The sequence below is a fragment of the Phragmites australis genome, chromosome 12 (assembly GCF_958298935.1).
Source record: "Phragmites australis chromosome 12, lpPhrAust1.1, whole genome shotgun sequence".
Lineage (NCBI taxonomy): Eukaryota > Viridiplantae > Streptophyta > Magnoliopsida > Poales > Poaceae > Phragmites > Phragmites australis.
In genome coordinates, this window is record NC_084932.1 from 10,384,752 (window position 1) to 10,398,007 (window position 13,256).

General features: G+C 45.2%; 1 protein-coding gene across 5 annotated transcripts; it reads left to right on the forward strand.

Moving 5' to 3' along the window:
• On the forward strand, positions 1–12,394 carry LOC133886615 (protein DETOXIFICATION 45, chloroplastic-like). Of its 5 annotated transcripts, none has more exons than XM_062326341.1 (15): positions 3–358; positions 552–909; positions 1,646–1,764; positions 2,368–2,511; positions 2,607–2,728; positions 2,869–3,004; positions 3,349–3,445; positions 3,564–3,664; positions 4,363–4,526; positions 4,723–4,794; positions 4,889–5,005; positions 5,084–5,179; positions 5,266–5,387; positions 11,414–11,468; positions 11,896–12,394. In XM_062326341.1, the coding sequence occupies exons 2-14, from the start codon at positions 623–625 to the stop codon at positions 11,460–11,462; spliced, it is 1,626 nt and encodes a 541-aa protein (XP_062182325.1). In that variant the 5' UTR covers positions 3–358; positions 552–622; the 3' UTR covers positions 11,463–11,468; positions 11,896–12,394. The 5 variants fall into 5 exon arrangements, with proteins under 5 accessions (XP_062182323.1, XP_062182324.1, XP_062182322.1 ...); XM_062326342.1 differs by having other exon boundaries at positions 11,973–12,394; XM_062326339.1 differs by lacking the exons at positions 11,414–11,468; positions 11,896–12,394 and adding an exon at positions 11,029–11,392 and having other exon boundaries at positions 1–358; positions 443–909.
• Positions 12,395–13,256: the final 862 nt, after the last annotated feature.

A 13,256-nucleotide genomic window follows, 5' to 3' on the forward strand; every position in this document is an offset into this window, starting at 1 on the left:
ATCCGCACACCGTCCTCATCCCCCGTCCGGACATCGCATCACCCTTCACGGGCATCGCATCGAACCCTCTTCTGGAAGCAACTGTGGCGGCTGGGGGAATCCACGGCGGCAGGTTGCTCGGTGGGGGCGGCGTCTACGGGGGCGGCGCGGGCTGGGGAGCCCACGGCACCGGGCTCGGGCTACTCGGGTGGCTGCGGCGGCGGGTTTTCTGGAAGCTGGGCGGGGCACGTCCTGGGGCTCTGACGGTGGGCTGTCCGGACGGGGTCGTGCGCACGTGGTCGGATCGAGTGGCGTTGCGCCATCAAAGGCTGCGGGCGGCGGCTGCCTCGGGCTTACGCGACGGAAGAGAAAATCAGAGGTGAGGGTGGAATTTTGATTTCCGTGAAATCACGGGGAGGCTACTTTATTTAGATGAAAGTGATTGATGATTCCTTTGTTCCAGACGGCAAAATTACTGCTATCCCTTCCACAGGAATGTGGATTTCTGTACTTTTCCTTTGGCAAACTTGTTGACATTGACACCCCTCCGGATTGCTTCACTTCATTTGTAGATCAGAGCACCAGCAGCTAGTCTAGGCTGCCTACCTACGACCAGTGTTGGTGATCGTCAGAAATCAAGGCAATGACGCACAACTATCATGCGCTTGTCTCTCCACACCCTGCATTATGTTGGACTAGGAGTACACACACCAGGTCGTCTGCTTCTTCTCCCGTATGGAAAAAAGCAAACAACATAAGCACCTCTTATCCATCGACCAAGTTGGGGGTGGGGGCTTTTACAAGGCGCCGCACCATTCCTGTTGCCAACGGTCAGTCACTTCCAGGATATAGCGCCACTCCCGATGAGTGTAACAATGGCCTTAAATCAAGCGATGGCATATCTGTTGGTGCTGTAAAGGATGCTGTCATGTAAGATTCTGTCTTCCTGTCTATGGCCTCCATATTGGAAGTTACCTAATGCGACTTCTGTTTTTGTATGCTTCTTTCTCTAGATTGCCAAGTCCTGGTTATTGTTGGTTCATATATAGTTATACCAGTGTTGAGAGCTCTCTAGAATGGGCAATTGGGATATGTGAGCGATGCCTTTGTTTCGTTTAGTATGCCAGTGGAATGAATTACTAGTGTAAGTGAATTATTAGCCTTAGAGCACTGTCCCTACCCTCCATAATGTTGATGATGATTATGACCCTGTGAAACTTGACACAAATTTTTTTTATTGTATGCTGAAATCTTTCACTTTAAAATGGATGCAATTGTTGTTCGCAACATATTGTTCCTCTGAAATGTCTATGTTGGACTTAAATTATGTGTATTAGTAACTAAAAAACAATTCTCCATATCCATCACATCATCACACAACTTCTCCATCCATCTCGTTTTGCATAGTTGGGATGGCATTTTTTTAGGGAACTTCCAAATGCATAAACTTCAGTAGGAATTGGGATTCTTCTAGTTCTAGACTTCTACCTATCTTCCATATTATCTTTTTTTTTTTCTGAATCATCCAGCCCCAGTAAAATGACAGAAATTTGCTAAGATTGACCTAAATGTTTGCATCCCATTGTCATTGTTATGTTCCACCTGTAATCTTTACATTTCTGAATGACATATTTGTACATTCTGTAACAATCTGACAAATAAACAGTGGACTGCATTCTTTGGGTGTCAGAAGTGAGCTAATTCTTCTAGCTCTACCGGCAGTCTTTGGTCAAGCTATTGATCCATTGGCGCAACTTTTGGAGACTGCATATATTGGTCGATTAGGTACCTTCTTTGTGCTGCTATATCTTGTTTTCTTTCACAGAGTGCCAAATTGCATGTTCATTGCTTAAGTTTGATGGCTATAACCCATCTTTTGTTCATGGGAAAGTATGTGTTGTGCATTATGCAAAATAATCTGATAGAAACTGTAACTGCAACGTTATCTAGACTATGGGTGATGCCAAATAATACTCTTGTTCCTTGTATATCGACAAATGACCATTTTGTGCCTTTTACTGTTTATTTTAATTTCTGAGAAATAAGCATATTACTATTTGAACTATTCTGTGTGCTAACATACTGCTGTATATCTTAGTGCATGGTTACTACTTCAAACAGCAGATTCTTCTGGCATGAATGTGGTGGTTACAGTGGCACATCACAGTGTTGTGTGAATTTTATATGAAAACGCCTTTATTCGGTATGAAATTGTGCATTGTGTGAAATAGCATGCAGATTAAAATATGCAGAGCCTTATGCATGTTACAGCATACACCAAGTGTTTGCCTGCACTCCTGGAGACTTTTGTTTTCTGTATCCATTACTTACTACATGAAAGCATGCTGTTCCTTCTTATCTGGCTCATTTTAGCCATATGTTCTGAAGGTGCTCTGGAGTTGGCATCGGCCGGTATTGGTGTGTCAATTTTTAACATTTTATCAAAGATTTTCAACATTCCATTGTTGAGCATTGCAACCTCATTTGTGGCAGAGGATATTTCCAAGAATGTTAGCAAGCATTCTAGTTCAGGTAGCTGGATTATCAGATAAATATCTTTTTTCGGACTTCATGACTAATTTCTTTATAACTCAGGCAATGAAACTTGATATCTGATATCAATGCAGGCAAATTGGAGCTGTCATCTGTATCGTCTGCTTTGATTTTAGCTGCTGGAATCGGTATAATTGAAGCATCGGCATTATTCCTAGGATCAGGATTGTTTCTTAAACTAATGGGCGTGTCACCTGTATGTTTGTAGGGAATATTATTTTCTCTTTGCTTTCTCATTCTATGTCATTATGGACAATCGCTCATTAATTGGATTCAGAACAATTAATTTTGCACTTGCTGCAATTAGCAGAATATCTCACCTTATTCCTTACACAGGCTTCTCCAATGCATAAACCTGCAAAATTATTTATTTCATTGAGAGCTTTGGGAGCACCTGCAAATGTGATTATGTTAGCAGTCCAGGGTATCTTTCGTGGATTCAAGGATACCAAGACTCCTTTACTTTATATAGGTAACTACTGAGAAATAGTCATCTATTGCACAATTTCATTTTTGCACAAGTTGTGATAGAGTGCTTAGGACCTTTTGATGCAAGTAACAGCGTACTGTTGTTGAGATAAGTCCTTAGTTTTGGTGACATATTCCTTTTAGCATTCCTATCAGATATTCTGCAGTAATACTGCCTTTTGTGTTGTAGGATATTTTATAATGTTCCGTTCTTGATATTATAGGTGATGCATGATTAACCCTTTGTGCTTTGCATATGCTACTGTTTGTAAGCAAGTTTCATTTGTACCAAATCCCTCTTCTACTTCATGATGCTTGTATCATTTTCTTTTATAAAAAAACCTGTAGGTTTGGGAAATCTTTCAGCTGTAGTCCTTCTTCCTCTACTTATATATGGCTTTCAGCTTGGCATTACTGGAGCTGCAATTTCTACAGTTGCATCCCAGTAAGTTCCTATTAATGGTATTATGCAGTGTAGTACTCATATCTTGGGCTATTTGGAGCCATCACTTTTTGCTGTTAAAATGTGAGTTTGTCTAACTTCATCTCTGTTCACAATACAGGTACATTATTGCAGTGTTGCTTCTCCGATCTCTAAGTAAAAGAGCTGTTCTACTTCCTCCAAGGATGGACCAGTTAGATTTTAGTGGATATCTAAAATCTGGTGAGTTGTTTATGCTACAATCCCACTAGTTAATTTTATTCACTTGCGGTGTGTGCCATATCAAAGTTTTTGTATATGATGGCTTCTGGAGTATGGATTTTGTTATCCACATTGTGCAGTTTATTGGAGTTTGAAACTTTTCCCAGGGAGTTTTGAGCTATTTTAGTAAATTATATAGGTTTATCACGTCAATAGTTCCATTTCTGGCTGCATGATGCATTTAATTTGGTCAAACTCAAGTCTATGAAAAGAACAAATGAGAGGGCTACTGATTCAGTTTATACTAGCTAAGATAACCAACTTATCCTTGATAAAGCTCTCATTTCCAGGCACTTGTATATCTTTACTATCACACACAATACGTCCACTAACCAATGGACATTGCAACAAAAGTGTCTTTTTGTCCTTCTCTTTGCTGTTAATCTGAGGCCATTTTAAATAAATAGTGTTGTTTTCCAGAAGGAAATATGTACTAATGTGACCAATACCAGGGAAGGAAAGAGTCAACTTTGCTAACACCATAAGCTTGTCGTAAGCTAGTCAATGGAAAAAAATACAGGTCTACAGCATGCAGTCTCTTGAGATGTCATGTCATCTTTCCCAGCACTAATGCACTCGTGCTATATTTCCCAAACTCCTTGTTTTCTGTATTTGCCTCCATTTTACCTCTATTTTCTGTGTATTCTTGAAATTCTTAGGTGGTATGCTGTTGGGAAGAACCCTCTCAATTCTATTAACTATGACCATTGGCACATCAATGGCTGCTCGACAAGGCCCAACGGCTATGGCTGCTCATCAGATTTGTTTACAAGTATGGCTTGCTGTATCATTGCTTGCAGATGCTTTAGCTGTTTCTGCCCAGGTATGTATTTTCAGTTTTGAAATCATCCTCACTTTTAAATCAGCTTCCTTTGCAATTATCTTTGTGTATAGCAATTTTTATACAGAACCTGTTAACTTCTAGTACATACAACTAAATGCAAAGATTGCTTATCCAGATGACGATCTCATGATTTATTGGTCACAAAAGTCCAATTAACTGTGCTTGCATTTTTTAGGCGCTGATAGCAAGCTCTTATGCAATATTGGACTATAAAAGGGTTCAAAAGATAGCAATGTTTGTGTTGCAGGTGATATGTATTTCATTTCTTTTTACATGAAGTTGAGTTTATTTATGTGGATATGCTTTTTCACCCATTGCTATATAATTATTCTCTCTTGCAGATAGGAGTAATTAGTGGGTTAGCTTTAGCTGTTGGCTTGTATGGATCATTTGGCAATATAGCAAGATTATTTACCAGTGACCCTGAGGTCCTAATGGTCGTCAAATCTTGCGCATTGGTATACCTTCCTACATTACCATTTATTTTTACATCATATCTAGGTCTTTTTTTTTTCTAATGTTAATTCGTATTTCAGTTTGTCTGTGCCAGTCAACCAGTCAATGCTCTGGCATTCATCTTTGATGGTCTCCATTATGGTGTATCAGATTTTGACTATGTTGCTCAAGCTACGGTATGGTAACTAGTACTCGCTAGCTTTTGGTATCCTTTTTTTTTTCTCTATTGTTCATTGATTTATTGATTTCGATTTGAATACAGATTGTGGTTGGAATAATGTCATCACTAGTCCTGTTATATGCTCCATCTGTTTTTGGCCTGGCTGGAGTTTGGGCTGGTTTGACAACACTTATGGGGTTGCGCATGGCTGCAGGCATCCTGAGGTGATTATGCTCGTTGTTATGTTATCTTTTACCCTGTACAATGCATTTATGATCATGCAGTTCAATGTCTACCTCTCTTGTTTGTAAAAAAGTATTGGTATTATGTTTGTAATCATACCATGTGGTAATTATTGTCCCTCCTATTTGTTCATGTTGCTCCGAGCCATGTTTAACCTCTTGCATTCCTAAGTAGATAGGCCACTCACTCTAGGAAGCCCAACAAGTGCACACATGGACGTTTTGCCTCCGCTCCTCTCCCACCTCACCCCGGCGCTCCCTCCTTAGTCTCACGCCAGTTCCGTCCAAGGCCTCACGGCCACCACCACGGTCGTGTCTTACCCTCGAGAGCTAGCCACATCCTCTTAACCAACAGCCCAAGCGTCGGGCTCCACCCTTTCGCCGTTTGCGCCACCATACACTTCGGCAGTCCGATCCAAGGAGTTACGATGGCTTGATGCCAGCCTCTCGTCGCTACCACCCTATCGCCCTTCTTCAGCGCATCATGCTACTGCGCCGATTTCCTACCACGGCATGGTGGTGAGTGGGGCTTTTGTAGGCGCCGCATCGTCCCCTTCGTCTTCCTTGACCTTGACCATCACCGTGCCGCAAGGTTGCAAGGTGCACACATGTTGTGCTCCCACCCGGCGTGCCTCGTCCCCTGGGCCCTCCCCTTCGGTCTGCTTTGAGATACACATCTCCGTGATAGAGCGAGGTCCAGACGTGGTCAACTCGGTCGCTGAGAATCTTCGAGGCAAGTGCTTCAACTGCCTCACGATAGGTCACCGTGCGGCCAGGTGCCAGCATCAGACCTGCTGCTTTCGTTGCCTGACCTTGGCTCACCAGGTCTTCGAGTGCCCATAGTTGCGTGCTTCCTCCCACTACGTGCCAGTGGTGATGAACATGACTCGACCGTTGCAAGGGAAGAGGCGGTTTGTCTGGCGTCGCATCTCACCACCACTAGAGCCTGGTGCTGCTGTCAATGTCAACAATTCCGACGTGTCGGTCGCGGTTGAGATGGTTGCAGGTGATGACTTTCAGTATGCTAGTCATGGCAACCGAGGTGGTCCATCACGTCATCGTCGCTGACGTCGTAGGTCCACTTCAGTCGCCAAGGAATTCGTGTCCCGTCTCCTTCTGGTTCTGAATCTGGCAACGATCATTGGTCCGAATCTCCTGTGGAGCCTACACTAGAGTTCCAAGAGCTGGTAACAACCATGATGGTGGTTCCTGCTTCAGGTGTGGCTCCTAGGGACAACAGTCCGGCCATGCAAACACTCAGCCCTACCATTGATGATTGTGGGCAGAGTAACTCCAAGCACAGGGCGAGTGAGGGGGTGAAGGCAAAGGCGAGTTCGCTAACTAGGCCTAGGCCTACCTCGGTTTATGGGCCTGTTCTTGATGTGATGACGTTACACCAGGAGCCGACCTCTACACCCGAGCCTGTCTCCTACCGAGCTTACGGTGTATCTGGAGTGTCAGTCCTGTTGGACTGCAACCTTCATCTGGATCGTTACCACACCACACCAGCACACAGCCAATATCCTTGCTCGAAGGACTAATAGTGTACACGACGTCGGCGGTGTGTCAAGGTTGGGACGAGTGCCACGGTACAACCTTCAACTCTTGGTGTTCGGTCCGCATGCAAGTTAGGCTAACTTCCTCTCTCGGATCACCAAGAAGATAGATAACCTGCTCCCTATTCCGCAAATTAAAAAACAAAGAAAGAAATCTCTCTCGCTTGGAGCCACACCTCTGCGTAGTAGGCATCGAAGCCCTGATGTAAAGTTATGCGCACGCTCGGGATTATCAACGAGCATGAGTGTGTGGATTAGATGTAGATGAGGAGCATTGGACGGCGGAGGTTATCGCCGCATCATGCTAGCCGGGTGTGGTTTGGGTTTTGGTTGCATTTATCTGAGTTTAAACAACGAATCCCTCTTATATCTTGGTGTGGGACGTCCGTGGGTTGAACTCAATTGCCCAACAAGATTTTTGTTCCAATTGTTGTCGATTCTAAAAGAATTGACATCGTGTGTCAAAGAGATGAAAATGGAGGATATTTCCCAACAGCCTGTGTTATCTATGCTTGGACCTGGATTCAACAATTTCACGTTCTTGCCGGCTGAGGGCACTCATGGTGGAGTGCTCATAGCTTGGAGACGGAAGCTGCCAAGCTGCTACCTCTAGGATGGACATTTACTCTGCCTTGATCTAATTTGTTGCGGCTGATGAGCAACCGTGGTGGTTCACCGGAATTTACGGCCCACAATCTTACTTTGAGAAGCTTCTCTTCCTCAAAGAATTCCGTACTATCCGCACCCAATGCTCGAGTTCGTGGGTCGCGGCAGGTGACTTTAATCTAATCTATCGCTTTGAGGACAACAACCCGAACATCGACTGTGCCATGATAGGACACTTTCAGCGACTGCTTGATGACACCGAGCTCAAGGAAATTTCTCTCCTTGGCCGCAAATACATGTGTTCCAATGAGAGACTCATCGACATTGGTCAAGCTTGACCTTGTCTTTTGTTCTACAATTGTCCCGAACTGCTTGCTGCAAAGTGATGCAACTTAGGCATCAGATCATTGCCTCTTGCTGGTTGGCTTGCACGATAACATTATGGGCAAAACGTCGCTTCCATTTTAAGGCGTTCTGGCCAAAGCAAGATGGATTCATGGAGGTCCTCCGAGCTTGGTCAACGACGGAGCCGCAGGCGTGCCCGATTGAGACACTCTTGGTCAGATTCAAGGCACTCGCAAAAGCCCTACAGAGCTGGAGCCAGAAGAAAGTCTGCCACATCCGCTCACAACTCCAATTGGCTAGGGGGATCACGGATCAACTAGAGATTGTGCATGACTCTAGGCCGTTGTCCAGCAACGAGCTGTGGCTGCGCCGCAACCTTAAGAAGCACTGTCTTGGCTAGCCACCCTAGAGCATGGCTCCAGTTGCGTTTGAGTTGGCTCAATAGAAGGTGATGCTAACACGGCATGCTTCCATCTCCACGCCTAGTGCCGCAAGAGGAAAATTTTCATCCCGAAGCTACTCGTCGGCGACCAAGTCCTCACCAGCCACAAAGACAAAGCGCATGCTGTTTTTGAGTTCTATTCCAACCTGCTTGGCACTGTGGAACAGGCAGCACATTCGCTGGATCTTGGCGCACTGCCATTACAAACATATGATCTCACGGCCCTGGGCCCGTGTCAAAGAATTGCCACCGGACAAGGTGCCCGGACCCGATGGCTTCACTGCCAGGTTCTACAAAGTGTGTTGGCCGATTATCAAGCATGATATTATGGCGGCAATGGCAATGGTACAGCGGGGAAATGTAAGAAATTTAAGGTTGCTAAACACGGCCTACTTGACTCTTTTACCAAAGAAAGACAGCGACGTACATGTCAAGGATTGTAGGTCCATTAGCCTTATTCATAGCATTGCCAAGCTGGTGACAAAGTTGATGGCCAATCGGCTTGCTGGCGGCTGCAGCAGATGGTCTCCCCAAATCAGAGCGCATTTGTTAAAGGCCTCTGCATCCAAGACAACTTATTGGTCCAGCAGACCGTGAGGTTCTTACACGGGCAGAAGGAGCCAAGGATTCTCCTAAAGCTTTCTTATCGAAAGCATTTGATTCGGTCTCTTGGTTTTTCTTACTTGAAGTACTTGGCTACCTCGGTTTTGGCCTAGTGTGGCGCAATCTGCTCATTGGTTTGCTAGCAACATCGACCACCAAGGTGTTATTCAATGTAGTTCCAGGGGATGAGATACACCATTGGCGCGGGCTGCGGCAGGGCGATCCCTTGTCCCTAATGCTATTTATTCTTGTGATGGATGTGCTTAATGCATTGTTTGACAAGGCAAGTGCTGAGGGACTGCTGCAGCCACTGTCCAATCAGAATATTCAACACAGAATTTCGTTATATGCGGACAATGTGGTTCTGTTCATTCTGCCGATCATGGAGGACATGGGAATGATTCAAGACATCGTGTAGTTGTTTGGCACGGTCTCTGGTCTCAAAACCAATATTCAGAAAAGATGCGTCACACCGATTCAGTGCACTGAGAATGATCTTAATCTGATCCAGGACCGCCTCCCCCTTGAAATCAAGGAATTCCCATGCAAATATCTCGGTTTGCCACTACAAATTAAGAAACCGACAAAGGCACAATTACAGCCACTCATTGACAAGATTGTGGATCAGCTGCCAGGATGGAAGGCTAGCTAATGACACATGCTGGACAGATGACTTTGGTGCAGGTTGTCCTGATGTCGATGTCAGTTTATCATGCATTGCTACGGATCTCCCAATCTGGGCGCTACGGGCAGTTGACAAGATACGCCATGCTTTTCTGTGGAGAGGGAAAGAAAAGGCGAATGACTGGCATTGCTTAATGACCTGGTCAAAGGTGTGTCAGCTGCGCGAACTTGGCTTACTTGGCATCCACAACTTCACGACTCTTGGTTGGGCCTTGCGGATGAGATGGATGTGGCTATATAAAACACAACCGGGCAAACCATGGCCGGGGTTCGCAGTGCCTGTCCATGCCAATGTCAAGGCACTCTTCTCCATCTCAGTGATTACAATGGTGGGCAACGGCAGCAGCACCTTGTTTTGGACAGACAGGTGGCTGCAGAGACATCTGATTGCTGACCTTGCCCCCCATCTTTTTGCCCTCATCCCCAGCAAGAGCACAGTACAGGAGACGCTGTTGGGTGGCCGTTGGGTCCAGGACATCCATGGGGCACCATCTGTTGCAGCCCTCTCAGAGTACCTTGACGTGTTTGTGTCCGAGGTCGTGCTTCAGTCAGATGTGCAGGATGAACATCGATAGTGGCTCTCGGAGTCGGGACAGTACTCGGCCAGGTCGGCGTATAAGGCATTCTTCCTAGGTTCCACCCTCTTCGAGCTGTGGAAACATATATGAAAGTCATGGGCACCAAAGCGCTGCCAGTTCTTCCTCTGGCTGGCAGCACACAACCAGTGCTGGATGGCGGAGCGACTGGCCTGAAGGGGACTGCCACACCCGAAGAGCTGCCCGCTGTGTGACCAGGCTGAGGAAACGATCCAACACATCCTAACCACATGTGTTTTTGCGAGGCAGGTCTTGTTCAGGCGATTTGGTCTTCCGGACGTCTCACCGCAGTCAGACGACATGGTATTCACTGACTGGGGTGAGGACAAGCAACAGGTTCGCCAAACCAGTGAAGGGCGGTTTTAATTCACTGGTCATTCTCGGTGCTTGGCTCATTTGGAAATACTGCAACGATTGTGTGTTCAATGGAGAGATGCTGAATGTCCAAAAGGTCCTGCACTTGGCCGGAGATGAGGCCTGGCTTTGGTTCTCTGCAGGGGCCAAAGGTCTGTCACAGCTATCTGTAGGCCGGGCATACTGCTGAGAGAAGCCTATGTGGTCGTGTTCTTCATTTGTTTGTGGCGCGTAATGTAAATTTCTAGGCGTTACGTTGTATGTGAACTTTCTTTCTATCTTAATGCAATGATGCATAGCTCTCCTGCGTATTTGGGGGAAAAACTAAAATCCATGTGACTTAACTGTGAAACTGCTAATAATAGTATCTGAAGACTAGGGAATAATGTTCCTATGCATGTTCAGCTCTATAGGTAATTGTATCCATAAATTTTCAGGGTGGCCTGTATTTGCAAGCAGCATTATGTTACTACCAGTCTACCACTATAGTTGGTGATATGTGCTGGCTGTTATTTTCTTCTTTTCTGATGGCTAAATACTTCTGGAGCATTTATTCTAGCACAAGCCAGATTCTAGTTCAAATATACCAGATTCAGGGAAGAACACTCCAAGGCCTAGCATAATCTCTTTGAATTACTGCCTCTCATGTTGGTTAGAGCTTCCACTTGTCATCGCGACTTCATTTGTGCAACATGTTTGTACGTTGTCACGAACAACAGCTTACATCAAGGCGCCCTGACATCATCTTGTACACCTGTTTAGTTAATGTAATGGATGCTCTTTTATATTCCAATATTAGTGAACTGATTGGACAAATCTCAGGTTGCTATGGAAATCGGGACCTTGGTCATTTTTGCACGAGGAGCCATAAACTGAGGTTAGTTAACTTTTACCTTGGGGAACATTGATAACTTCTTACTCGGGATTAGCTGTTATCAGTTGCTATAGATTGTAATAAACAGATCAAATGCTATACGCTATGAAGTGCTAGCTAGGCATCGGTCCATTCACTTTGAGCATGCTACCCGTAATTTACTGCTCCATTGCCCTTTGCATATGTAGTTCTTGTAGTATTTCAACATAGATTGTTATCGAGAGTACTATGAGCTAGCCCTGCGATTATGTGATGCTTTTGTTGTCATGCTTGCCAAGATAAAACGAGCAATACAAAGTGTCACCATTCGCGTACCTGTGCAGCCAATGTACAGCACGGAATAGCTACTGTATTGTTTGAATAAAACTAGCAGGTCATTTTTAGGCGTGTTTTTTATGCTGTCAATAAACCTACCTATTTGTTGTTTCAGGTAAGAGGTGGTAGTAAACTATAGTTGCCTAGTTGGTTCATAAGATAAGCTGCCATTGTTAGCAACACATTGTTCAGTTTTGGAGGGTGCTTTGGTGGAGTCGCTGTAGCTGCCGGAAGGAAGATGTCGCCTGCTGCGAAGCAATCAGGAGGAAAAGGTCCAGAAGCTAAGAGGCAGCAGTGAGTGGTAAAAAGAGGAGGCGCCAAGCCGTGGCTTCGGAGAGATGGAAAAGATGAAGATGAGAGGTGAGGTGAGGACAGGGTTGCAGGGAGGGAAGGAGGGAGAAGATGCGGATCAGAAGATTCCCGTTCGCGTGCGATGCATCTTTTCCCATTCCATTCTTTCCGTGGGTTGCTCTGATTGTGATTGCGTCTTATTCTGGGGTTTTCTTCTCTTCACTAGAGCTAGTACTTCGGATTGTCTTCATCAGAGGTGTAATTCTTTAGTTCTAATTTGGTGCTGTGAGCTGGCAATATATACAATTTATTTTCTGATACCATTTACCTCAGAAACATCATGTCCGGTCAAAATAGCCCAAGTGCGTGAGTGCGTAATGGGAGGGCACATGCGGGGTACTAATGCGACTATTTAACTTGTAGGACGGCACACGCAACTAAGACATCGCAACTCTACCTTTTGCCATTGCATCCAGTTGAAATGTTTATATGGGCCTACTCTTCTGTTAACTATGACAAAACTGACCAACAACTGCAAATGAGTGGTCGTTCTCCTACACTGCGCTCTCCAACGCGTCCCAGTTACTGTAGCATCTCCTCGCATCCTGTTACCCCCGTTTCCAATCCTCCTTGACCGGCAACGCAAGGGTGTTAGGTGTGATGCCTCTTCCTCTCCTTTCTGGTGGGCTTGCCGGCAACGCAAGGGAGGGGGGTGCCACCCCGTTCTCAAGCCTAGATCTATCTAGTTTAGCTTTGCTTTCTCTGTACAGTCTTGCAGCTCCTCGCTTCCATGTCGCCGACCATGGTAATCATCGTAAGCTTCACTACTCGTTGATTCCCCTGGTGTTAGGTGTGATGCCTTTGACTTTTTTTATTTTAGCTTTTTTAAAACTAATATTTAAATAATAACCTGTCAAACCTAAAATTTTCAAGAACTAACCCTTTTTGTCACGCCAAAATGTCTAGCGTGACTTCCCAACATAGTCACGCCATATTTATTGGCGTGACCAAAGTGACCACGCTGGCGAAAATCCCGACGCCTTTACATGTGGATTCGATGTGGCAGCCTGAGTCAGGTCAAATTGGTTGGCGTGACTCGGGTGAACAGTATTTTCGTGGATGAACAGTATTTCATGCGGTTTTAATTATTCTCTTTTCCGCTTTCTCTATTTGAGCAGTGGGGTT

What these genes read in the sequence shown, in the direction of transcription:
- LOC133886615 (XM_062326339.1), top strand. Translation starts at nt 623, where the DNA reads ATGACGCACAACTATCATGCGCTTGTCTCTCCACACCCTGCATTATGT. An exon ending in GACTCCTTTACTTTATATAG is followed by an intron (nt 3,005 to 3,348) that starts GTAACTACTGAG and finishes AAAAACCTGTAG; the next exon opens with GTTTGGGAAATCTTTCAGCT. An exon ending in TAGCAATGTTTGTGTTGCAG is followed by an intron (nt 4,795 to 4,888) that starts GTGATATGTATT and finishes TCTCTCTTGCAG; the next exon opens with ATAGGAGTAATTAGTGGGTT.